The sequence below is a fragment of the Salvelinus fontinalis genome, chromosome 8 (genome assembly GCF_029448725.1).
Source record: "Salvelinus fontinalis isolate EN_2023a chromosome 8, ASM2944872v1, whole genome shotgun sequence".
Classification (NCBI taxonomy): Eukaryota; Metazoa; Chordata; class Actinopteri; order Salmoniformes; family Salmonidae; genus Salvelinus; species Salvelinus fontinalis.
In genome coordinates this window covers 12,760,521-12,786,561 of record NC_074672.1, presented here as the reverse complement: position 1 = coordinate 12,786,561, position 26,041 = coordinate 12,760,521, and the positions used below count along the sequence as shown (strand labels likewise).

Below are 26,041 nucleotides of genomic sequence, written 5' to 3'. Positions count from 1 at the left end.
TCTGTAGAATTGAGCGTAACCTGACACACAACTATGTCTATGGCAGACATTATTTTGAGAATACAAAGTTGTGTAACAGCTAAAAACCCAGTGTGGATCAGATTCAGGATTAATCACTCTGTCTTTACTTTGGGTGGTCTGTATGTCTTTGGAGCAAAGTTAATCAAATGTTGTGATTTTCTATTTGTTTTTATTTCTATTAGTTTTTACATTTTGATTTGAAATTCAGTTTAGTTTCATTTATGTTTCAGACTTGATTTACTCTTTTTATTCAGTTTCAGTTTGATAAAAACATTTCTATTGAGTTTTTATATGCTTTAGTTTTACTCTTAGTGTTAGGGAATAAAAGTAGGGTTATGCATGGGAGGCTAGGAGCCATTTATGTGGTGTAGGCCTATAGCAGGGGTATTCCAGTACTATTTGAGATGGTCTGTCACACAAATGTCCTAGGTGGCAAATGTATGGATGGATGTTGGCATTTATCGGCGTAGTAACAAACCCCCACCTCGTGACCCATGTGACACCAAACTGTTCACACACTTTTGTTGGCACAGAGAAAAATTTGCAGTTTTAAATCTCCTTTTCTGCAATTCTACGTAATTCCATGAGAGCAGAAAATGTAGCAGTTTTAAATCTCATTTCCTGCAATTCTACTATTTGTAGATCAGAGATTCTACACCTCACTTTGTTCAAGATGATCCTCTCCAACAGACTCAATCCCTGATCATCTGAGGTTATAAAAATGGGGCAATTGTGACAGCTAAAGGGGTGAGACTATGAATTCAACCAGAAAAGCATCTCTTGAACAAAAGAGCATGTCATTACCCCACTGGGACAATCTTTGCAGACAACAATATATTCTGAAAAACCTGCACTTTAGCATCAGATTATAAACAGAAAGGCTTGATAGACAGTCATCGGAAGAAAAAAACGAAAACATTATGCTGTCTCAGAAGAATGCTTCTACCTTAGAAGGTTGTGGAGGATATAACGAAACAGTCTCATCCTTACATAACAAGACAATATCAATCAACAAAAATATTTCACAACGCATTCATTTTCTGTTCTTAACATATGGGTATTATTCATTTATTAAACCTTTATTTCATTAGGCAAGACAGTTAAGAACAAATTTTTATTTACAACAACAGCCTACCAAAATGCAAAAGGCCTTCTGCGGGGACAAGGGCTGGGATAAAAAAAAAGATTTCAAAAAGATAGAACAAAACACACATCACGACAAGAGAGACCTAAGACAACAACATAGAATGGCAGCAACACGTGACAACACAGCAAGGTAGCAACACAACATGACAAAACATGGTAGCAACAACATGCAAGAGCACAAAATGGTAGCAGCACAAAACATGGTACAAACATTATTGATAAGCCTTTTTATATAAGAAAATGTAGAGAGGGAAATGTAGACTATTCTCAGAACATAAATTGCTAGCCTATTTTCATTCGCTATAGAAATAACCACCCGGCAATTTCTCACACTCTGTTAGACTACATTATTTGGAGAGATATGCTTCTCTGCCTCCACAAAACTCGCATAAAAGCGCAGGTACTCAGAATGATATTCTGCTACTGTTGAAATAGTTCACTGCCTGTAAATACACTGTATCAGCCAGAACAACTTGAACGTCTTCACCCAGCTCTCCTACAAAATATATAGAACATATTGGTATTTTGTGTCAGTGGATTCGTCTGTTATTATGGAGATGCCTTCTGTCTTTTTGACCAGACTGCGCCTCTGTTCTTCACATGTGTATTAAGGAATGCACTTCATTTATGCTTTTACACGGATAGCGAATGAAAATGGTAACTTTGTATGGAAAGAGGCTACATTTTCTTAGATAAAATGGTTATTATTCCCATATAATGTTGATAACAGACAATACGTTAAAATGTTTTTTTGATAATGTCCTTAAGATAAGCATTTCATTTGAAGTCAATCCACATGGTTCAACATTTATTTTGAACTAATTGGATAATTAGGTTAGATGATCATGGTATGAACACGTGGCAATTAATTCACACGTGATGTGAGAAGACGCTATATTGGTCTCGAGGTCACATGATTAAAATACAAAAAAATCTAACGCCTGGCCCTACCCATTCATTACATCCGGAAAAAAAAGCTTAAGCCCCATTGTGTGCATTGTTCCCCCATTTGATTTTTGCACAAAGTTTAGAAAAAAGAAAAATACAACTATTGATGGTCATTTTATTTTATTTAGTTTTGCAGTCAAAGATAGTGCTTTCAGAATGTATTCATATACCCGTATTCCACATTTAGTTGTGTTACAGCCTAAATTCAAAGTTGATTAAATATATGTTTTTCTCACACATCTACATACAATACCTCATAATAACAAAGTGCAAACATGTTAAGACATTTTTGCAAATGTATTGAAAATGAAATACAGAAATATCTCACTTACACTCCTGAGTCAATACTTTGTAGAAGCACCTTTGGCAGCGATTACAGCTTTGAGTCGTCTTGGGTATGTCTATATCAGCTTTGCACATCTGGATTTGGCTATTTTCTCCAATTCTTCCTTGAAGATTTTCTCAAGCTCTGCTAAGCTAGATGGGGAGCAGCGGTGAACAGCAATCTTCAAGTCCTTCCACAGATTTTTTATGAGATTTAAGTCTGTGCTTTGGCTGGGCCACTCAAGGACTTTGACATTCTTGTTCTGAAGTTACTCCAGTGTTGCTTTGGCTGTATGCTTGGGGTCATTGTCTTGTTGGAACGTAAAATCTTCACCCAGTCTAAGGTCGTTCGCACTCTGAAGCAGGTTCTCATCAAGGATCTGCCTGTACTTGGCACCATTCATTTTTCCCTCTATCCATTCTGCCAGTCACATTCTGCTAAAGGTCCCCAAAGCACACACATCCCTGGGTCCCACATCCTCTTTTCAGTTCGCTGCAGCTAGTGACTGGAACTAGCTGCAAAAAACATTCAAACTGGACAGTTTTATCTCCATCTCTTCATTCAAAGAGTCAATCATGGACACTCTTACTGACAGTTGTGGCTGCTTCGCCTGATGTATTGTTGTCTCTACCTTCTTGCCTTTGTGCTGTTGTCTGTGCCCAATAATGTTTGTAGCATGTTTTGTGCTGCTACCATGTTGTGGTGCTGCCATGTTGTGTTGCTACCATGCTATGTTGTTGTCTTTAGGTCTCTCTTTTTATGTAGTGTTGTGGTGTCTCTTGTCGTGATGTGTGTTTTGTCCTATATTTTTAATCCCAGCCCCCATCCCCGCAGGAGGCCTTTTGGTAGACCATCATTGTAAATAAGAATTTGTTCTTAACTGACTTGCCTAGTTAAATAAATGTTTTCCCAGACCATGCTGCTGCCACCATCATGCTTCATGGTAGGGATGATGTTAGATGGGTGATGCGCTGTGCCTGGTTTTCTCCCGACATAGAGCTTTGCATTCAGGCCAAATAGTTACATTTTTGCTTCATCAGACCACAGAATATTATGGCCACTCTCCCATAAAGCCCAGATTAGTGAAGTGCTGTAGAGACTGTTGTCCTTCTGGCAGGTTCTACCATCTCAGCCAAGGAACTCTGCAGTTCTGTCAGAGTGGTCAGTGGGTTCTTGATCATCTCCCTAACCAAGGTCTTTCTTGCCCGATTGCTCAGTTTGGTTGGACGACCAGATCTAGGCAGAGTTTGGGTAGTTCCATTTTTTTTCCATTTCCAAATGAAGGAGACCATTGTACTCTTGGAAACTTTCATCACTCTAGAAATTGTTTTATACCCTTCCCAGATATATGCCTATCATGGAGATCTACGGACAGTTCCTTGGACTTGATTGTATAGTTTCTGCTCTGACATGCACTGTCAACTGTGGGACTTTATATAGACAGGTGTGTTTCTTTCTAAATTATGTCCAAACAATTTAATTGGCCAAAGGAGAACTCTAACCAAGTTGTAGCGACATCTTAAGGATGATCAAAGGAAATTGGATGCACCTGAGCTAAGTTGGAGTGTAATAGCATTGTGGTGTGCCTACTTACACCGTGTGGGATCTTATCCCAGAGGCCGACCCAAAACAACGCGGTCGCCGCAGGAGAGGTAGACGGTACTACCTACTGGTCAGACTAAGAAGGCGAGCACACCATACACCGCTTCCGAGCATATTACTCGCCAATGTCCAATCTCTAGACAACAAGGTGGATGAAATTAGGGCACGAGTTGCCTTCCAGAGAGACATCAGAGATTGTAACATTCTCTGTTACACGGAAACATGGCTCACTTGGGATATGTTGTCAGAGTCGGTACAGCCACCAGGTTTCTTCACGCATCGCGCCGACAGAAACAAACAACTATCTGGTAAGAAGAAGAGTGGGGGTGTATGCCTTATGATTAACGACTCATGGTGTGATCATAACAACATACAGGAACTTCAGTCCTTTTGATCACCTGACCTAGAATTCCTTACAATCAAATGCCTACCGCATTATCTACTAAAATAATTATCTTTGATTATAGTCACAGCCGTGTATATCCCCCCCAAGCAGACACCTCGACGGCCCTGAAAGAACTTCACTGGACTCCATGTAAACTGGAAACCACATATCCTGAGGCTGTATTTATTGTAGCTGGGGATTTTAACAAAGCTAATCTGAGAACAAGGCTTCCTAAATTCTATCAGCATATCGAATGCGTGACACAGGCTGGTAGCATTCTCAACCATTGCTACTCTAACTTCCGCGATGCATACAAAGTACCTCCCCTGCCCTCCCTTCGGCAAATCTGACCATGACTCAATTTTGTTGCTCCCAGCTTATTACAAGCATTTCGCTACACTCGCATTAACATCTGCTAACCATGTGTATGTGACCAATAAAAATGTGCTTTGATTTGACCTCAACTCCATCGAACACCTTTGGGATGAATTGGAACGCCAACTGCGAGCCAGGCCTAATCGCCAAACATCAGTGCCCCACCTCACTAATGCTTTTGTGGCTTAATGGAAGCAAGTCCCCACAGCAATGTTCCAACATCTAGCGGAAAGCCTTCCAAGAAGAGAGGAGGGTGTTAAAACAGCAAAGGAGGGACCAGCTCTATGAAATGTTCGATGAGCATGTGTCCACATACCCTACATGACCAAAAGTATGCTCTACTGGAACTGCCAGTCAATTCTCATCAACAACAACTCAGACTGGTGACCAACTGGGTGACAGCCAAGGCCATGAACGATCATCATCCTCCATAGCCAAACAGTAAACAACAACAGTAATTGAACTCATCACTGAATTTGCTCAAATACATGTTCAAGTTGCTCTTCAAAATATGACTTCTCTACTCTTTTGCAATTGGATGCAATTTTGTTAACTTACAAAAAGTACACAGGAGTAACCTAATAATTTACGAGTTAGTTAGCTGGCTTCATGAATGTCAACCATGCAGCACTCACTTGACACGTGCTGGCTCTCAACAGTACAGTGTGTGCAGCAGCCACCCTCCACCCTGCAGGCAGCGCTAAGTATCTAGCCATGCACGTCAGCACCGATGAAGAAGATACTAGGCTGTGTAGTTTAAGATCTGGAAAGTCAGAACGTGAGGATTTATGTTTAGACGTGGTGATGCTATTGTTCGGTTTACAAAGAAATTGTATTGAAATTCAGTTCTATTGGATTGCGGTTCATACAGGAGTTAATGGAAATAATATGGTAGTTATAATAGCAAAAAAAAGCTGTGGAAAATAATATTGTGGATATAGAGCCCGAATATATTGATAAGTCACCTTGTCTTAGAGAGGTTTACACGGTTATCAAAACGTCACACCAGGGTAAGCCTACATGAAACACAGCCCTTATTTCAAGTGTTTCTAAAATCCCGTATTGGAAAGATGTATTGTAGAAAAACAATTAGAATTTCCTTTTTTGACAGCTAAGTTTTACGGGTATTATGACTCATACTGTGGCACTCTAAACAGGTGCAGGTGGGTAGAGGGGAAATGAAAACAGATTCTGAAAAATGGGTTAGATTGTTGGCAGAGACAATGGGATAAACATTTTGGCAGACATTTTGATAGTACAATAATCTGAATGGGATAGAGTGTCATGAAATGGAAACAGAAGGGAGGAAGTTATGTTGTCTAGGATGAGATTAGGGCATACGGGATCGGGATTGAATTCCTCTTTGAGATTGATAGGTTACCATGGTACTGGAATGTGTAATGGCTGCATGGTAGAGGAAACGGTTGAAGATGTATTACTATTTTGTGAAATGTATGATGCAGAAAGGGAGAGGTTGTTTGACAGGGTCAGAAGGGAATGGGGATTGGGTGGTATTTTGGGAATAGTGAGGTTTGTAGGGAATTTTTGCATTTTGTTCGAAATCACAGGAAGCTGCTGAGGGGAGGATGGCTCATAATAATAGCTGGAATAGAATGGCATCAAATTGATGTATTTGTCACCAACCTCCTGTGTTCGAAATTCAGGGTTAATTAAGAGAATATTGTGGTATAGACAGCTGGTGACCGGCCTCACACTCCAGTACAGTAGGTGGCGGTGTATGCACCTGTCAGTTGGTTGTGATCCGCCAATAAAAAACTCAAAGAAGAAGATAGTACATTTGGAAGAGAAGCTATAGTGGATGTTGAAAGATGGTCGATTAACTGGGGTTTTGAATTGTCGGTGGCGAAGTCTTGTTGTATGTTCTTCTCGAAGAAGAAAGTTGCTGATTGTGATAATATACAGTTGTTTCTGTATGGACAGCCTATGAGGAGGGTTTCTAAGTATAAATATTTGGGTCTATGATTCAATGAGCGATATACAGGGAAAGATCATGTCATAATATACAGTTGTTTCTGTATGGACAGCCTATGAGGAGGGTTTCTAAGTATAAATATTTGGGTCTATGATTCAATGAGCGATATACAGGGAAAGATCATGTCATAATATACAGTTGTTTCTGTATGGACAGCCTATGAGGAGGGTTTCTAAGTATAAATATTTGGGTCTATGATTCAATGAGCGATATACAGGGAAAGATCATGTCATAATATACAGTTGTTTCTGTATGGACAGCCTATGAGGAGGGTTTCTAAGTATAAATATTTGGGTCTATGATTCAATGAGCGATATACATGGAAAGATCATGTCATAAATGTTGAAACAAAGTGTAAGGTGGTGGTGAATCTTATGCGCTCAGTCTCTGGTTATGAATGGGGACAGACAATTGTTGATTGATATTTATAGAGCTCTGATCAGGACGACAATTGATTACGGGTGTATAGTTTATGGAACAGCGGCGAAAACTTGGCTTCAGAGGCTGGACAGAATCCAATATACAGCTTAAAGGATATGTATTGGTGCATTTAAATTAACATCTGTATATGCCTTACTAGTGAAGGCAGGTGAGATGCCTTTGGATATACGGCGTAACAAATTGTCATTCGCTTATTGGGTTAGGTTGAAAGGCTGTGAGGTTGAGAATCCCACTGCTACTGCTCTAGACGACTGTTGGGAATATACTAGTAGACAAGGCAGTGGTTTTGGTTGGACAGTTGGAAAGCTTGTTGATGAGAGGGGTTTGAGGGAGTTGGAGATTGGCCCTTCTGTGTTGATAGGGGATGTTCCTCCATGGTTACTCCCAGATCCTGTTGTTGATCTAACCTTGGTAGAGAAAAGGAGATATTGGTCAGAAGTCAGTGATGAAGGGAAACTGGTTGACAATTACATTGGTAGAAGTTGTTATGCTTTTTTACTACTTTTCACAGATGGATCCAAGGACCCAGATAGTGGAGCACAGGAGCAGGCGTTTACCTTCCTGAATTTGATGTGCAGATATGTAGAAGAATAACAGATAGACTGTCAGTATACTCAGTTGAACTGTTTCGCGATACTATTTGCCCTCCAGTGGGTACAACCTGTTAGATTTATAATATGCTCAGATTCTCTGTCTGTATTGAGTTGTTTATCATCTTGTAAATCTAATCGGAGTGACCTACTATTGGAGGTTTGAATGTTATGGAAAATTGAGACTGGGTGTAGTAGTGAGAATTTTTGGAGTCCCAGCACATTCGGGTGTGGAAGGGAATGAAATTGTAGACCAGTTAGCCAAAAGAGCTTTGAAACAAGATATAATTGATATTAATGTTCCACTGGGTTGAGGTGAGGCCAAATGTAAGATCAGAGACATTTTGATAGATGTGTGGCAGAAGAGATGGGACTCTGAGCCCAAGGGCCAGCATTTATATGCCCTTCAAAGAAAGGTCGGTGGACCAAGAGTCAAAGGTCAGATTAGGAAGAAAGAGGTGGTGTTTGCTTCGATTGTGCTTAGGACATTGTACATTGAACTCGTCATTACATCTGGTTGGCAAGCATGTGAATGGTTTGTGTCTGGAGTGAATGGTCGATGAAACGGTGGAGCATGTGTCGCTATATTGTCGTAAGTATGTTGAAGAGAGGGAAAGATTGAAGTTTAGGGTCATCAGGGTTGGGAAGGGATTTGAGGGATGGGGGAGGGTCAATTAGAAGTTAGTAGGGCTCTTTTTTACTTTTCAGAAGTAGTGAGTTAGGTAGGAGGATTTAGAAATGTTATAAACCGTGATTGACCACACACTTCAGCACAGTAGGTGGCAGCATGCTTCTTTAACGTTTGTTTACAGACCACCATTATATCATAGAAAAATAAGATAATAGTAGTCGCTACAGGGGTCTTCTGGTGGTCCAAACACTTAATGATACACCCTCATCCACTTACCCTCACCTTATGCCCTTGGGGGAATCCCCGTCGCCATCTTGGAGGGTGGTCCAAATGATTAGCCAAGCAAGGGAAGTTTGCAACGTAAGCCCCTGAGCCCTCGTTTTTAGTCGGCTGGGTAGAGTGAAGTCTGTTAGGATCACGAGAGGCGGGCTGGCTTAGATTTTTTTGTGCTCCTGAGGATCAGAAGAAATGTGTGTTGGGTCTCACCCGATATGATAAGTTTGAAGTGTTGTGTGTATCTCTTAGGAACAGAGCACCCCTCAAGGGGGTTATATCTGGCGTCTCGTGGGAAGTAGATGTTGAAGAGATTAAAAATATTATTGGAGTGATTGATGCACGTCGGATTAATTGTGTGGTGAATGAAGAAAAAGTGATGTCTATCTGTTCTTTTGTTTTTTGATATGTAGTCTCTCTCTAATCAAGTGCAGTTAGGGTATATTAATTAACTGCAGTGTCAGAGCATTTATCCCAAGACCAATGCAGTGTGATCATTGTAAAGCTTTTGGTCATGTGTCAAGTGCTTGCAAAGGGAGAAGCCGAGATATCCAAGTTGTGGAAAAGATCATATTATTTGTTATTAAAGTGATGAAAATGTGACATGTTGCAATTGTGGTGGGAACCATGAAGCCACATCTTTCGAATGCCCACAAGGGTGAATGAGAATGAGGTGGCCAAAGTCAGGGCTATTCAGAGCATATCGTATGCAGCTGCTGTTAAAACGGTTGAGGGTGTGAATGGGGCACTTGAAGAGACCATGGTGGTAGATAGGCCTTCACTGCAGGCTGCAGGGGTTGCCTTTCACCAGTAGGATCCTGACATTTTAAAAGTTAAGGTGGATTTTGTGGCCTTTATAGCTATGGTGATAAATGGTACTGCAAAGGTGGAGAGAAGGTCCAGAAAGATAGAAATCATTGTGGGAGCGGTTGCTGGGGCTGAAAGATTTCTCTGCGAGGAATATACATGGAATATTGTCACAAGCCGTACCACGGATAATTGAAAGAAGGAAGTGGGAGTTTCGTTTTGCTAATGTACTATTTATATTTGTGTGGATTAAGTTAGTTTCCCTATCACGTATGGGTTTTCTTTTTTTACCTTGTTTTGGTTTCAACCCGTCCAGTTGGTGGCGGCAATAGACAATTTTGGGTTGTAGTCCCGCCATCAAACCCACAGAAGAAGAAGGGTCTTCTGGTGTGTTCAAACGTGTCTGGTAAGAAGTTGCATACGATTTTAACATGATAAAATAAAACATTCAGTTAATGATGTTTTGGGTTCCGTGCGTTAAATGCATTTAGTTCGACTTAAAGATAGTGGGGCGACTTCCTGCTTAGACATCAACAAAACTCTGCCAAGACTGCATTATTTAGTTATGGACATTTCGAGTCTTTTCGATGAGTAACGTTAGCTGACTAGCCGCATTCAAATGCTACTCAGAACATGGACATTTCAGACTTGCCAGCTGGTTGTAGTTATATAAGTGCCCTGTTCAAGCAGTTCGCAAGATGGATATTTCCGAGTGTCCTAGTTCTGACTAGCACCTGCACACAAATAATAGCCGACAATTACACAGAACAGTGTGTGTAATTGCAGGCTAATTTTTGGCGCAGAAGTAATTTGGGAGCTGAAATCAGTAAATGCTTAAATCTCTCGAACCATGAAAAAAATATAATCTCAATTTAAAGCCAAAAAAGTAGCCTTCCATTTTCAGATCTTCACGTTCAAATGTTTACCTGGCCAAATTAGCAGTATGCTAATCAGGCAGCCAAACGCTTCAAATAACATTGTCACATGCTTCGTAAACAACAGGTGTAGACAGTGAAACGCTTACTTACCGCCCTTCCCAACAATGCAGAGGAATAGTAGAAAAATAATAAAACCTAGAAATAAATATACTGAACAGAAATATAAACGCAACGATTTTACTGAGTTCATTGAAAGAACTCAGTCAATTGAAATAAATGTTAGGCCCTAATCTATGGATTTCACATGATTGGGCATGGATGTGGCCTGAGAGGGCATAGGCCCGCCCACTTGGGAGCCAGGGCCTCCCAGTGGGGAGCCATGCCCAGCCAATTAGAATGTGTTTTTCACTACACAAGGGTTTAATTACAGACAGAAATACTCCTCAGTTTCGTCAGCTGTCCGGGTGGCTGGTCTAAGACAATCCCGCATGTCAAGAAGCTGGATGTGGAGGTCCTGGGCTGGCGTGGTTACATGTGGTCTGCGGTTGCGAGGCCGGTATGACGTACTGCCTATTTCTTTAAAACAACGGAGGTGGTTTATGGTAGAGAATTGAACATTCAATTCTCTGGCAGCAGTTCTGGTGGACATTCCTGCAGTCAGTATGCCAATTGCACACAACCTCAACTTCAGACATTGTGTTGTGACACAACTGCACATTTTAGTGGCCTTTTATTGTCCCCAGCACCTGTGTAATGATCATGCTGTTTAATCAGCTTCTTGATATGCCACACCTGTCATGTGGATTAATTATTTTGGTAATGGAGAAATGCTCCCTCACAGGGATGTAAACACATTTGTGTACAAAATATAAGCAAAATAAGCTTTTTGTGCATATGGAAAATTTCTGTCTGCTTTTATTTCAGTACATGAAACATGTTACGTTTATATTTTTGTTCAGTATAATAACACAAGGAATAAATACACAATCTCTGTAAGCATTTACTTTGACTAAAAGTTTCCAATGAATTAAATCAAACTATAGGCCTACATTTGATGAGATTGAATGCCAGTTTGCATAACAGTTTTCATTTGCAGATTTAATGATAGCTACTGTAATGCATAATTTTCTCAGGTCCAGCGATATAAAGGAATAGCGAGCTGATCATGGCTGAAGAAGAACCCCTAGGTGGAGCCCAGCAGGTACTGCGTTGTCTGAAGCCCAAGTTGATCGATACTCTAAGTGCAGACCCTGCCTTTGTGCTGCAGCATGCAGACTCCCTCAGCCTACTGGCCCGGCATGAGTACAAGCAGGTCAAAGCACTCACTGACCCATCAAAACAGGCCCAGGACCTTCTGGACCATGTGATCAACAAAGGACCCACTGCTGCAGAGCAGCTTCTGCAGCTCCTGAGGGGCAAAGAAATGCAGGATACGTTTCCCAACCTTCTGTTCCTCAAGGAACTGCCAGTGAATGATCAAAGAGCTGCAGGTGAAAAGGGTACAGGTACTGTACACATCTCTTTAGACTCACCTGGGGGATGGTGTCGCCCCTCTATATTACCATATTTACTGTACTGAAAAATTATGCCGTTTAAATAATGTTTTTTGTTTTTCTAGGGGGAAATGAAGTTACCAGAAAGAGAAGACAAACATTTGAGTCCGAAGAGAACCTTCCCGCTAAACAGACATGCAAGTATGGTGAGTTGACGCTCTTGAAACAAGGGAATATAGGGTATAATTTAATTCAAAACGTTATAATGTTGACTGTCTAGTGATAGTCTGTCTGGTGTTTCATTTTGGACCCTTCTGTTGCTGAGCAGGCTCTAAGATGGTGGTGGAGAAGGATCTGATGCGTGTGGCTCAAAATATCGGTCGCTCCTGGAGGGCAATTGGTACAGGGGCCCTAGACATCCCCTCTGTCAAGCTGGATCAGATCCTGGAGGACTATCCACACAGCCATGTGGACCGTGTGTTCGCCATGCTGCGCTACTGGAGCACACTGAAACGGCATGAGGCCACGGCGGCCAATCTCCACTCCCTGCTCAGCCAGGGCGACTGGGCCCTGCTGCCAAACAGCATAGACTTTCTCCTGGACCCCATCTTAGACCCTTAGCAGTCTGGCCTTAGCTGCTATTGCATCATTTCCACTGCAGGGATTTACCACAGTGCTTGGCCTCAGATTTTAGTGTTTCTATGGTTGAGGTTTAGTGGGGAAAGGACGTAACCGGTGGGATTTAAACCCAAGTCTTCTGCATGGTAACTCAACGTCTTTACCATTATACCAGGAGGAAATCCTCATGGTCAGACTGGGTGACAATTGGTCTTTTATTTTCTTTACCAGATCAGCTTTAAAAACCCTATCTCTTTTATACATTTGTTTTGCATCATCTCTTGTTTTGTTAATTCTTTATTTGTAAAAAAATATATATATACACTACCGTTCAAAAGTTTGGGATCACTTAGAAATGTCCTTGTTTTATAAAGAAAAGCACATTTTTTGTCCATTAAAATTACATCAAATTTAGCAGAAATAGCGTAGATGTTGTAAATTACTATTGTAGCTGGAAACAGCAGATGTTTATATGGAATATCTACATAGGTGTACAGAGGCCCATTATTAGCAACCATCACTCCTGTGTTCCAATTGCACGTTGTGTTAGCTAATCCAAGTTTATCATTTTAAAAGGCTAATTGATCATTAGTAAACCCTTTTGCAATTATGTAAGCACAGCTGGAAACTGTTGTTCTGATTTAAAGAAGCAATAAAACTGGCATTCTTTAGACTAGTTGAGTATCTGGAGCATCAGTTTAATACTTATTTGCTGATTCCATATGTGTTATTTCATAGTTTCGGTGTCTTCACTATTACAGGTACATTAGCTAATGAGTCATATCCAATGCTAATGGGCTAAAGCCTGAGACTTTTGTGTTTCCATGGATGAGGTCGGCACCCCCCCAAAAAAAATCGGGCTGGCACCAGACACTCTACTTGCCTGTCTCACTCTTTTCTGACTCTTTAATGTGGATTTTAATCTAATTTTCATTTCATGGTGGGGGTGGGGGAATCCATGTTCAAAATAGATTACATTATATATTCCACTATGTGTACTGATCATCTTTGTTGTTCATAATGACCTTTGGGATTTCATGTAGTTATTGTTTCACTCTGGTCGGGTAATTTTACTCACCCTTGAACCATAAACCTAGTAATGACATGGTCAAGCTCAACACTGCATTTTCATGCATGTTAAGAACATGGACTTTGTACTGTAGACTCCATTCTTAAGGGTCTAGTGCTAGCTATGTGATGTTCATCGTGAACAAGATTTCAGTTTCTGAGATTTGCACAGATGACCATTTACGACATAGACCTACTGTGTTGTATATCCAGTTCCAAGGTATTTTTGAAATGTTTTGTACAACTTAATCTTATGGTTTGTTCTGGAACCATTTTAACAGCCACAGTCTAAGATGTTTATTGCCATAGGAGATTTATTAAAATGAATCCTGTTGCTCTCTGGAAATTGTTTTCTTCGAGTACGTTACTACAGAGTACAGATATATAAATCAAGTGCAATTTGCATATTAAATTGTCATGGGATGCATTTGCTCTATTGTTTACCAATATTTTACCAATATGGTATGCACATCACATTTACAGACAGGCTTTTGTAAGCCATGTGTCAACTAGTGAGATTCTGGAACCTGGTATGGCGTTCCTCTCGCAATAGCTGGAGGAATCTGAGTGTTGTTTCGGAGCGAGGTGATATGGAATGTTTGTGATGTCTGATGGGGCGAGGGTGTACATCCGTATTGTGCAGGATTTTCAACCTGTGACTCAATATTTACAATGCATTGATGTTTCCTTCTGAACATTTTGATGTAAAATAAAAACATTGACTAGTAGTGCAAAAACCTTTTTGATTTAAATTATTGAGTGTTTGGTTTCAATTCTTGTGTGCGTGTGTATTTTTGCATCACACTGTCATTTGATTGCCATGTAACTATGCAACTTCATTATCTTCCTTCATTAGACTATGGGACAACTACAGAACCTTCCCCTAATGATCTGCTGTGCCTGAATGAACCACTTCTGGACCACAGACAGGGCCAGCACTTCATAACCCAGGCTTTTAAAGTCATCATGGAAGAGGTGCTGTGTAAGGGCACAGACATCAATGAGAAGGTCTCACATCCCATCTTCACCTTTATATAGTTGTCTGTCTAACCATTGTCTTACCCCAGATAGCGCAACGACCATCTGCACTGATAGTTCATGGCAACGCAGTCACTTTAGAATGACTCCATCTGTTGAAAGATGATTCTGTCTAACCTGTAACCTCCCTGCATTGTGTCCATTTGAAATCAATCACTTTTTGACAGGATCCCTTCTGATTTAAAAATAACTTTCCATACATGTTTGCCCATGGATGAAGTGGTCAGAAACTGACTTTTTGGACCTGAATGACAAAACATTCAGGAGGTAAAGATGATCAAAGTTGACCGAATTTGCATACCCCACCATACCATGAGACATCCATGTCTTCATCACTGGAAAATAAAAATGGTTGAGTTTGAGATCATTTAAAAGCTTACAGTGTTGTCAAACAATTGCATTATTTCTTCAAATGTTTTGTTTTGAAATAAAAATTATTTAATTTCAATGGTGTACCAGCTAAATTACAGTGGTCTGAATTACAGGTCCATTCTATGAACTATATTTATATTATTTCAATTACACCCACACTGTATTCAAGAGCATGTGTCTCAACCGATGGAGGGACACAACTAAAAACCTTAGATTATGTAAAATAGGGTCTTGAGTTTACAAGTTTTTAGATAATTGATGTTAAAGGTTAAAGTTTTTATTAAAAAACTTGTTTTCCCAGAAATTATAAAATAGTTTAGCAAAAACAATTAGGAACCACTGGGCATTGGACTAGTACCGGTAAGTTAATTGATATCTTCCCACCTGATTGTTTGCATTACAATCAAACATTGGAAGTACACACTACCCAGTGCTGTATTTTCAGGGGTTTCTTGTGCTTGTTATACCCGGGCTACAGGTGTGTGAGTGGCGGGACCCGGAGGAGTTGGCTGCTCTACTGGATCTGGAGCTGAGAGAGAACGGGGAGTCCCAGCACCAACTGCTGCAGAGAGTACGGGACGTAGCCAAGACCAGTAAGTCCCCCACAGCCCAAGCTCTGGTCCAGGGTGTTAGGGCGGTTTGCTATCGCTGAGCCTTCCTTCACTAATAAGAAAGCTGCACTAACGCCCTGGACCAGAGCTACCCCAACCCCACAGGGAAACATAGACAGAGGGAGATGAGAGAGCAATATATGCATATATACCATAAATATCATATACACTTCCCTATGTATTTATTTGGACAGTGAAGCTAAAACTATACTGCAGCATTTTAGATTTGAAGGCATTTTCCTTCATATCTGTTTTACCGTTTAGAAATGAAAGCACTTTTTGCATCTGGTCAGCCCATTTGAAGTTGTCATAAGTATTTGGACAAATTCAGTTATAGTGTTTTAAATTCAGTAAAACGTTTTTAGTATTTGGTTCCATATTCCTACCACGCAATGACTACATCAAGCTTGTGTAATAAATACCATTTAAAATAACACAAGCATATTGCTATTACGTTGTTATAACTAACTTCTTTCAAAACAGGGTTTCTCACAAACTCATAAGCAGATACTGAGACCCACACACACCCAAGGACAGAGGCTGGCACAGACCTTTCATAAACACTGATAAGGCAGGAAAGGCCTTGATCAAAAGGGTGCTTGGGTCTGCATTTCACGAGATACTGAGACACACACACACACCCAAGAACAGAGGGCTGACGTAAACCTTTCATAAACACTGATTAAGACAGGAACATCTACGCACACACAAAATCTCCTGTTTTAGCTGAACATTTCACAGAGACACACAGATATGTCAAAATAGGAACATCTACGCACACACCTAATCTCCTGTTTTAGCTGAACATTTCTGAAGACAAAGAACTCCACTTAGAGCCAATGGGACAGTGATATTAGCCTGAAGTGGACCTCGCCCAACTCATCAGGACCAACCAGAAGACCAGATCTACCAGACTCAACCTACTTTATTACCTGTATAAAATACATTTGCACTATGTTTCGGGGCTCTGTCTGCAGGTTCCTAAGGAGCTGAAAGAACAAGTCCGTGCACGCTTGTATCAGATATCTTTACCTCTGAATAAAACTGCTTTTTATTATACGAATATCCACCCTGTCCAGAGTCTCTACCTCGTCTCAGTTCTCCAGTAAACTTGTGATATCAACAAATGTCAAATACAATTTCATTTGATTCGTCACATGCTTCGTAGACTAACAGTGAAATGCTTACTTGACATAACTATATATAGCAAGTAGAAAATAACATGACTATATATAGCGAGTAGAAAATAAACATGACAAAATATAGAGAGTAGAAAATAACATGACTATATATAGCGAGTAGAAAATATGCAGTCGTGGGTGAACAGGGAGTACAGGAGGGACCTAAGCACACACCCCTGAGGGGCCCCCGTGTTGAATGTCAGCGTGGCGGAAGTGTTGTTGCCTATCCTCACCACATGGGAGCGGCCCGTCAGGAAGTCCAGGATCCGGTTGCAGAAGGTGGTGTTCAGTCCCAGGGACCTTAGCTTAGTGATGAGCTTGTGACTCTATAAACTTGTTGGATGCATTTGCAGTTTGTTTTGGTTGTGTTTCCAACAATTTTGTGCCCAATAGAAATGAATGGTAAATAATGTATTGAGTAATTTTGGAGTCACTTTTATTGTAAATAAGAACAGAACATGTTTCTGAACCTTCCCTGTTAGCATGTTTTGGGGATATGATCTTTGTGCCACTGTAACTTTCTCACACAGCATATTGGTCACAACATAATCCAAAACGCAAGCAAAACAAACTGCAAATACATCCAACAAGTTTGTAGAGTCACAAGCTTGATGTAGTCATTGTGTGGTAGGAATATTGGACCAAATACTAAACTTTTTACTAAATGTAATATACTACAAGTGAACTTGTCCAAATACTTATGACACCTTCAAATGGGGGGACCAGATGCATGAAGTGCTTTAATTTCTAAATGGTAAACAGATATGTTAGAAAATACCCTCAAATAAAAGGTGACGTTCTGTAAAACATTTGATCTCAAATCCAAAATTCTGGAGTTGAGACAAATTAAACGTTTTCGCTAACTTTTAATTTGTTTCTACATTCCAGCAGTATAGTATATACCATAACATATGTTATGATATGAAGAGGCTTGTGATTGACTGTTGTACAATTCTCTTTACAGGTATACCTATGAGGTAACTCCAGTGTTTGTCCTGATGGAAGACGAGGTCCTCGCCACACTACGTTCTCTGTTTGGGTGGACAGAGGGAGATGGCATCTTCTGCCCAGGCGGCTCTGTGTCTAACATGTATGCCATGAACGTGGCACGATACCACACCTTCCCAGAAGTGAAACTAAAGGGACTGTGGGCCCTCCCTCCACTGTCTGTCTTCACATCTCAAGAAGTAGGGGAAAACAGACAGTATGGTTGAAGTAATACAATATTCAATTTACCATTCATTCGTTCATTCATTATACTCTGTGACCAGGGTGAAGTGGGTGCTTGGTCAGATTGGTAAGTGGAGAGGTTATAGCTGCAAAGTTGGGATAAACCAGCTATAGTATCCCACCAGCCCCAGGAAGAACCGATCTCTTGGTACGGGCCAGTCACGAACCGCCTGGACCTCCCTCTCCTTGGGCTTGATGTTCCCCCGTCCAATCAGATGCCCCAGGTACTCCACCTTCTCGAACGCCAGCTTGCATTTCTTGGGATTCCCTGTCAACTCGGCTTGCCTGAACGCGTCCAGTACCACCTGGAGGCGCTTCAGGTGCTCTTCCCAACCTTGGCTGTGGACGATGAAGTCATCCAAATAGATCGCTGCATACTGTTGGTGGGGTCGGAGGAGTCGGTCCATCAGGCGCTGGAACATGGGCGGGGCTCCATGGAGACCGAACTGGAGAACCCGGTATTGGTATAAGCCATCCGGTGTCGAGAACGCCGTCTTCTCCCGGGAGGAGGCTGCCAAGGTTACCTGCCAATATCCCTTGGTCAAGTCCAGGGTGCTGATGTACCGGGCCTTTCCCAACCGGTCGATGAGCTCGTCCACCCTCGGCATGGGGAAGTCGTCGAACAAAATTATGATGTCGTTCACCCCCCCGAAGTCATTGCAGAAACGGAGACTACTGTTCGGTTCGGGCACCAACATGATGGGGCTGCACCATGCGCTGTGGGCAACCTTGATGACCCATCTTCAGCAGAGCCTCCACCTCCTGCTGTGCGGCCTTCCTTCGAGCCTCGGGGATCCGGTATGGCCTCTTTCGTACCGTTTCTCTGGGCCGGGTGCGGACGTGGTGTTCAAAGTGGGCCATTCCGATCCGGCGGCAGTGTTCCGATCTCTGCGCTCCCGGAGCACTTGCTTCTGGGCCGGTCCGAGGTCCTCATTGCTCGGGACCACCACTGCTCCTGTCGATGTCCCGGGTTTTGATCACAACATGGCCAAGGCTGTCCTCACGTGCCACCTCTTCAACAGGTTCACGTGGTAAATCTGTTGGGGTTTCCGTCTCCCCGGCACTCACCACTATCTGGCAGCTCCCTTGTGGCGTCAAGATGGTTGCCTGCCCGGTCAAATACCTCGTGGTGTCGCCGTGGACACAGGAGATGGACATCACCATGGTCGCTCGGATGGGCCAGCAGGCACGATAGTACAAGAGTTATCCAACAGAGCGTGTCATGACCGTCGACTTGGGCCCAACAGGAGGTGACGTAGTTTACTGCATGGCCCAGCTCGTCTCTGGGGCCCGCTGATGGAATTGACTCCTCTCGACCCAGGCAATTCCATGCGAGGTGTCCCCGGGCGCCACACTCAAAACACCTCCTTTGGTCTTCATCCACCTGGGGTCGGCAGCGGGTCGACTCTCCCCCGGCTGTCTCTCCGCGGGTCTGCAGTCCTTTAGCCTGAATGACTGTCGGATTGGAGAGTATGGTAGTGGGGTCATCCTTCCCCTCTGACGGATCCCGGACTCGGCCTGCGTCCCCTTCAGCAGGGCCTCGGTATTCTGGTGCTTCTCCACAGCTCCCAAGAGGTCCTCCAAGGCCTGGGGCGCACGTCTGCTCGCCGCCCTCCATGTTGTGAGGTAGCGCCCGTAAGAAGCAATCCATGACCACTTTGTCGATAACCAGGAGGGTGGCTATGTTGGTTAGGAGCCATGCCCTGGTGATGTACAATAGGTCGCTCATCTGGGCTCGGGGGGGGGGGGGGGGGGGGGGAGAAGCTTCGCCACGACCCTCCAATTGGGCCCGACGGGGCAAGCTGTATCCATAGCGGCTGAGTACCTTCCTCTTGAGACAGTCGTAGTTAGCCGCCTGTTCGGTGATGAGGTTATACTACTCCTTTTGGGCATCTCCGGACAGGAACAGGGCCAGCAGACTCCCGTTTCGCCTTGGGTCATCCTTCTTGGAGTGCTGTCCATTCAAACGTGGAGAGGTAAGTCTCAATGTCTTTATCCTCAGTTAGCTTGATAAAAAACTGATTGGGATGTGATTCAGTCTGCGTTTCTCCTCACAGCTTCCGGACTTCCTCAAGCAGGCAGAAATTCTGTAGATGCTGTTCTTCCAGCATTCATTCCTGAATGTCCTATTGCGCTTGTTGGGCCCAAATGAACTGAGCTATCAACTTGTCTATGCTGATACTGCTTAAACGTCAACCCTGGTCTGCCCGCATTCGCCATCACTTTTGGCAGACCAGGGGGTTTGATCAAGATGTTTACACAGATCAGACACGAACACAAGTGTGATACCTCAGTTTCAAAGGTGTTTATTTAAAACAAGGAAAATTAATCGGTCTCCTCCAGGAGACCTCTTCCGGGTTACCTTCTAGCCTTCTAGGCTCCAGGGAATGCTGTCTCCTCTGGGGTAGAACACAGAGCCCCTTGGTTCTAGCAGACCATGCAGACGTCTATCTGGTAGTAACCTCTCACTACCTGCAACCCTCCCATGTGCTGCTTTTTCTGGCAGCTTTATGGGCCCCATTCGGCTGGTGAGCAATCAGCCCTTGATTACTCACCAGCCTCAAAGTCCATGTCAATTCTTAAATCACATCAGAAGAGGTATGGTGTGAGGAATGTGCCGGTCTAGCAATGGTTGTACTGCTGCTGCTAATTTCATGTCAAAATTTGCAAATAACAAATACAAATGATATACTTACATGATATACAGTGCTTCTGCCAGGTAAGCCTACTTTACAGTTAACATTTAATTGAGAAGGCTTTGGGTAAAGTATTTCTATCAGCCCACAAGATGGTTACACACAAGAGTGATAAACAAATGCGGGCACCACAGACAGACAGGGGCAATACTGCTGGAAATTAAGTGACAGATATTTTGATAGGTTTGGCTTTGTAAGACAATAGTGGCCAACCAGGGTTGGGATAATAGCAATTTTGCGTTGATTATATAGCAGCTGGGAGTTTGGTTTCTGATATTTGTTTGCGGTGGTACACTTGGAAATAGTTTCAGAACTGTTTGGTGATCTACTCAAAGGTGGGCTGCAAGCTACTGGTAACTCAGGATCAAACTGTTGGAGACCCCTACTATACAGTATGTAAAGCTACTGTAATGACCTGACTAGATCATAAAAGAACGACTGTCCAGACAGAGGATTGAGTTTACGAATGGACGGTTTATTAAACCAACTTTACACAGGCTACTGTTTGGCCGTAGCCCACGCCAAATAAATGAAAGATAACCCACATGCCAATCGTGACCTTCTCTTGTGAAGCCCAGACGTAAGAGAGAGAACAAAGGCAAAACCTGGTCTTAACTTCCAATGCTCCATCCCCCTGCCCAACCCCCCTCCACGCCACTCCGCCAACCACCAGGATGCCCGGCATCAGAACATTCCAGGCATTCCTGTGATTGGCAGATAGCAGGTTGACTGACATGGCGGACCCCGCGAACACAACCACCTACTAGCCTAACACATAACACACAGCTGTCTGTGCGGGTCGCTACACAGCCCCCCCACCACAAAGTCCCTCGTCCCCGAGGGAACAAACAAAGTCTCTGAAGCGACCCGGAGGTCTCCTTTGCCTGCGTGGCCGTGATGGTCGCAGAGTGCCCCTCTGGGAACCAGGGGATGAAGGCAGGGATATGGGGGACAAGGAAGCGGGAACGGGTAATACAGTCCGTGGCTCTGGGGAACCACGCGGTGACACAGGGGGAGTGGGCTGTCTGGAGCCTTGTCTGCGGCACCTGGGGGTGGGTGCCTGGAGAATGTCATTGCCAGAGAGGGGAATTGTGGGGGTTCCTGGGGTTTGGGGAGAAGAGGCCCCTCTGTATGGGGCTAACCTGTCCCGGTGCAGTGCCACCTTTCTCCCCCTGGGAGGAAGCTGCACCCGGTAAACAACCTCCCCTACCCTCTCCAGGACACTGCAGGGTCCCACCCAGTGACTGTCCAACTTGGGGCATCTGCCTTTTTTCCTTAGCGGGCTGTAGACCCAGACCAGCTCCCCAGCCACAAAGTGCCTTCCCCGGGTGTGCACGTCATAGTTCCTCTTCTGCCTCACACCTGCATTCACCAGCTGCTCTCTGGCGAAGGCGTGGGCTGTCTCCAGGCGGTCCTGGAGTCTCCGGGCATACTCCGGCCCCGGGGGAACATGAGGGCTATCCAGGGGCCGACCAAACGCCATCTCCGCAGGGGTGCGGATCTCTCTCCCCAGCATGAGGAGGGCAGGCGTGCAGGAGGTGGAGTCTTGGACAGCGGAGCGGCATGCCATGAGTACCATAGGCAGGTGCTTGTCCCAGTCACGCTGGTGTTTGGAAGAGACGATGGCCAGCTGCTGTCCAAGCGTTTTATTGAAGCGCTCTACAAGGCCATCACTTTGAGGATGGAGAGGAGTAGTGCGGGTCTTGTGCATACCCAGCCTCTCACACATGGTGGCGAACACACGGGACTCAAAGTTTCTGCCCTGGTCGCTGTGGATGGACTCTGCAGCTCCAAACCTGCTGAACATCCCCGCTGTCAGGGCGTCGACGATGGTCTCTGCCTCCTGGTCAGGCAGAGCATAGGCCTCGGGCCATTTTGTGAAATAGTCCATGGCCGTGAGCACCCAGCGGTTTCCATTGTCTGTGGTGGGGAACGGCCCAACTACATCCACTCCCACCCTCTCCATGGGAGCCCCCACTGGGAACTGTTGGAGCTGAGCATGAGAGCGGCCTGGGGGGCCCTTTCTCGCTGTGCAGTTGTCACAGCGGCGACAAAAGTCCTCCACATCCCTCTTGTGCTGCCCCCAGTAGAAGCCCTGACGGAGACGGCGCAGTGTTTTTGTGACCCCAAAGTGTCCAGTCACCACCCCGCCATGAGTACTCTGGAGCACAGCCTCCCACAATGCTTTTGGGACCACCTGCCACCTCTCCTCTCCCGTAGCTGACTCCTTCCATGCCCGCTGTAGCACGCCATCAGCCAGCCGCAGTCTCTCAAACTTTGACCACAACCCTTTGGTCGCGAGTGAGAGCGCTGTCACCTCTTCCCATGGTGGCCTCACCTGCGCCTCTACCCACTGTAGCACTGGCTGTAGGTCTGTGTCCCGTCCCTGCTGCTGCCGCCATTCAGCCACGTCGACAGTCTGCAGCTCACAGCAGACAGGCCCGCTCGCCCGACACACTGTGGCACAGACCCCCTCTGCACACAGCTCTCTCTCCCGTCCCTCTCTCCGTTCGCAGTGGCGGCAGCCGTCTGCAGTACAGGGCCGACGGGACATGGCGTCGGCGTTGGAGTGGCGTGCCCCTGCCCTGTGCACCACTGTGAAGTCATACGGCTGAAGCTCCTCCAACCAGCGTGCCACCTGCCCCTCTGGCTCTCTGAAAGACATGAGCCACTGGAGAGCAGAGTGGTCAGTCCTTACAGTAAAGGGCAGACCACCCAGGTAGTACTTGAAGTGTTTGACGGAAGCCACAACAGCCAAGAGCTCCCGCCGGGTGACACAGTAGCGGCGCTCATGTTTGTCAAATGTTTTGCTGAAGTACGCCACCACTCTCTCCCCCGCTGGCCCCACCTGGGCCAGCACCCCACCCATGCCCACATTGCTCGCGTCTGTGTCCAGGATAAAGGGCAAGGTGAGGTCAGGGGGGGCGAGCACGGGGGCCTCGATCAGTGCACGTTTGAGGGTGTTGAACGCCTCCTCACACTCCACTGTCCAAGTGAAAGCTTTGTCCTTCGGCAGCAGGCGGTTCAGTGGAGCAGCAACGCTTGAGAAGCCCCGTACAAACCTCTTGTAGTACGAGGCCAGGCCCAGGAAGCTCTTCAGCTGACGCTGGTCGGTGGGGGTGGGCCAGTCTCTGACAGCCCCTACCTTGTCCTCCATGGTGCTGATCCCCTCCTTCCCCACTCGGTGGCCCAAGAAGGACACCTCTCTCCTCATGAAGTGGCACTTCTCGGGGTGGAGCTTCAGACCTGTGGCAGCCACCCTCTCCAGCACACGCCGTAGCGCCCCCAGGGCTGACTGGAAGGAGCTGCCATGGGCCAGGATGTCATCGAGGTATACCAGACACTGCTGTCTGGGGATGCCATCCAGCACCCTGTCCATCAAACGCTCAAAAGTAGCTGGAGCGTTGCACAGGCCAAAGCACAGGACCTTGAACTGCCAGTGTCCTCTGTTAGTGGAGAATGCAGTTTTGGCTCTGGCCTCTGGGGAGAGGGGCACCTGCCAGTAGCCACTGCGGAGGTCTAGTGAGGAGAACCAGGAGGACCCCCTAACCAGGTCCAGCGACTCATCGATACGTGGTATGGGGTATGAGTCCTTCCTGGTTACCTCATTCAGCCGCCTGTAGTCCGCACAGAACCTCAGCTTGCCCCCCTTCTTCGGAACCATGACGACTGGCGCCGCCCAGGGGCTGTCTGAGGGCTCAATGAAGTCTGCCCGCTGCATCTCCAACACAGCCTTGTCTGCCGCCTCCTGGCGTGCCAGCGGGATACGGCGGGGACGCATCTTGATGGGTCGAGCATCACCTGTGTCGATCTCATGCTGCACCAGATGAGTCTGACCCACCTCTTCCTCACTCAGCGCAAAGCTGTCTCTGAATTCAAACAGCAACTGCCACAACCGTTCCTGCTGCTCGGGGTCAAGACCAACACAGTTCCTCCCCCATATCTCCCTCACTGCAGACAGTGTCCTCTCCTCTCCCATCTGGGGTAGCTGGGCTGGGGGGGCGCGGCCTGGGCTCACAGAGGGCTGTGTCATGGAGGTAGCTGGGGGAATGTAACACACCGCAGTAGGTGACAGGGGGGCTGGGGAAAAGTCACACACAGCTGTGGGGGAGGGGGGGCAGCCATGAGTCTCTGCTGCTTTAACTGTTGGAGTAAAGGGTTTGTTGGGTTGAGTGAATGTGACATTAGGGGGGGCCATGGTGACTTCCGGCCCTCCCTGGAAGCTCAGTGTGCCCCTATTTAGGTCTAACTGGCAGCCTGTGCTCCTAAGAAAGTCCAACCCCAGGATACAAGGGTCCTGCACAGCCGCCACCCACACAGGATGACGCACAGTCCTGCCCCCTACTGTCAGAGTCATTATTCCCTTCCCTTTCATGGGTGCCAGCTCACCTGTGACTGTGCGGAGCTGCACAGTTGTAGGCTCACACTGAGTCCAACCTGGCACAATATCTGGCCTCACCAGGGTTACTGTGGACCCAGTGTCCACCAGGGCGGAGCAGGGCACACCCTCCACAGTGACAGGGACATGACAAAAGTCCCCAACACAGGTCCGGCCCACCACAACAACAGGCTCCATTCGCTTGCTCTCGTCTGCTTCTGGGGGAAGTGGAGCCTTGCTTCCCCGTCTGTGCCGGTGGGCTCCTCCTGAAGATGATGGTGGTTGGGATAGAAAGCCAGGGGTCCGCACTACCCGGTCTATGCGGACCCCGAGCCGTTTCCCTGAGCTCTGGGGGACATGGGGCAATTTCGGCGCAGATGGCCTGGCTGGCCACAACCCCAGCAGACCCTGGGACCAGGGTGTGTGTTTTGTGCCGCCTGTAGCGACACAGCACGAATGAGTTCTGTCATTTCAGCCACCCATGCAGGCTTTTCCGGCTCCGGGCTGCTCTGCCCCCCAGCTCGCACAGAGGGTGTGTCTCCCTGCACCCCCACCAAAGCCCCAGCTGAAGTCCCAGCCCACACCAGCTCCCTCTCCAAAGCCATCTCCAAGGCTATCTGCAATGACTCAGGATGAGCCAGCTGGGTCTGTATGCGCAGCTCCGTAGGAGAGAGCGCCTGTATGAACTGGTCCCGTGCTAGCTCGCTCTGCACGGAGGGGGGCATGTGAGCATATGCCCGCCGAGAGAGGCTCTCAATGTCATTAGCTAACACCCGTAGAGGCTCTCCAGGCTGCCTGCGTCTATTACTCAGTTCGGAGCGCAGTAGCCCGGGCTGTACACACTGTCCATAGCGCCTCCTCAGTGCTCCCACTAAAGCGCCATAATCATGTCTGTCCTCGGGGCTAATCAATATCAAACAGGCCAGAGCTTCATCCGTGAG

At 45.6% G+C, this 26,041-nt stretch overlaps 1 protein-coding gene and 1 long non-coding RNA gene across 3 annotated transcripts; one reads left to right on the top strand and one right to left on the bottom strand.

Moving 5' to 3' along the window:
• Positions 1-1,053: 1,053 nt before the first annotated feature.
• On the bottom strand, positions 1,054-9,912 carry LOC129860590 (uncharacterized). Its single transcript, XR_008760391.1, has 3 exons — positions 9,829-9,912; positions 8,740-8,909; positions 1,054-7,643 (listed from the first exon to the last, which is right to left on the bottom strand). It is a non-coding gene; the product is annotated as an uncharacterized LOC129860590 (long non-coding RNA).
• Positions 9,857-14,346, top strand: zgc:174906 (uncharacterized protein LOC571548 homolog). Of its 2 annotated transcripts, none has more exons than XM_055931134.1 (4): positions 9,857-9,943; positions 11,549-11,920; positions 12,034-12,114; positions 12,237-14,346. In XM_055931134.1, exons 2-4 carry the CDS (start codon positions 11,581-11,583, stop codon positions 12,527-12,529), a joined length of 714 nt encoding a protein of 237 aa, XP_055787109.1. In that variant the 5' UTR covers positions 9,857-9,943; positions 11,549-11,580; the 3' UTR covers positions 12,530-14,346. The 2 variants fall into 2 exon arrangements, with proteins under 2 accessions (XP_055787109.1, XP_055787110.1); XM_055931135.1 differs by lacking the exon at positions 9,857-9,943 and adding an exon at positions 10,212-10,971.
• Positions 14,347-26,041: the final 11,695 nt, after the last annotated feature.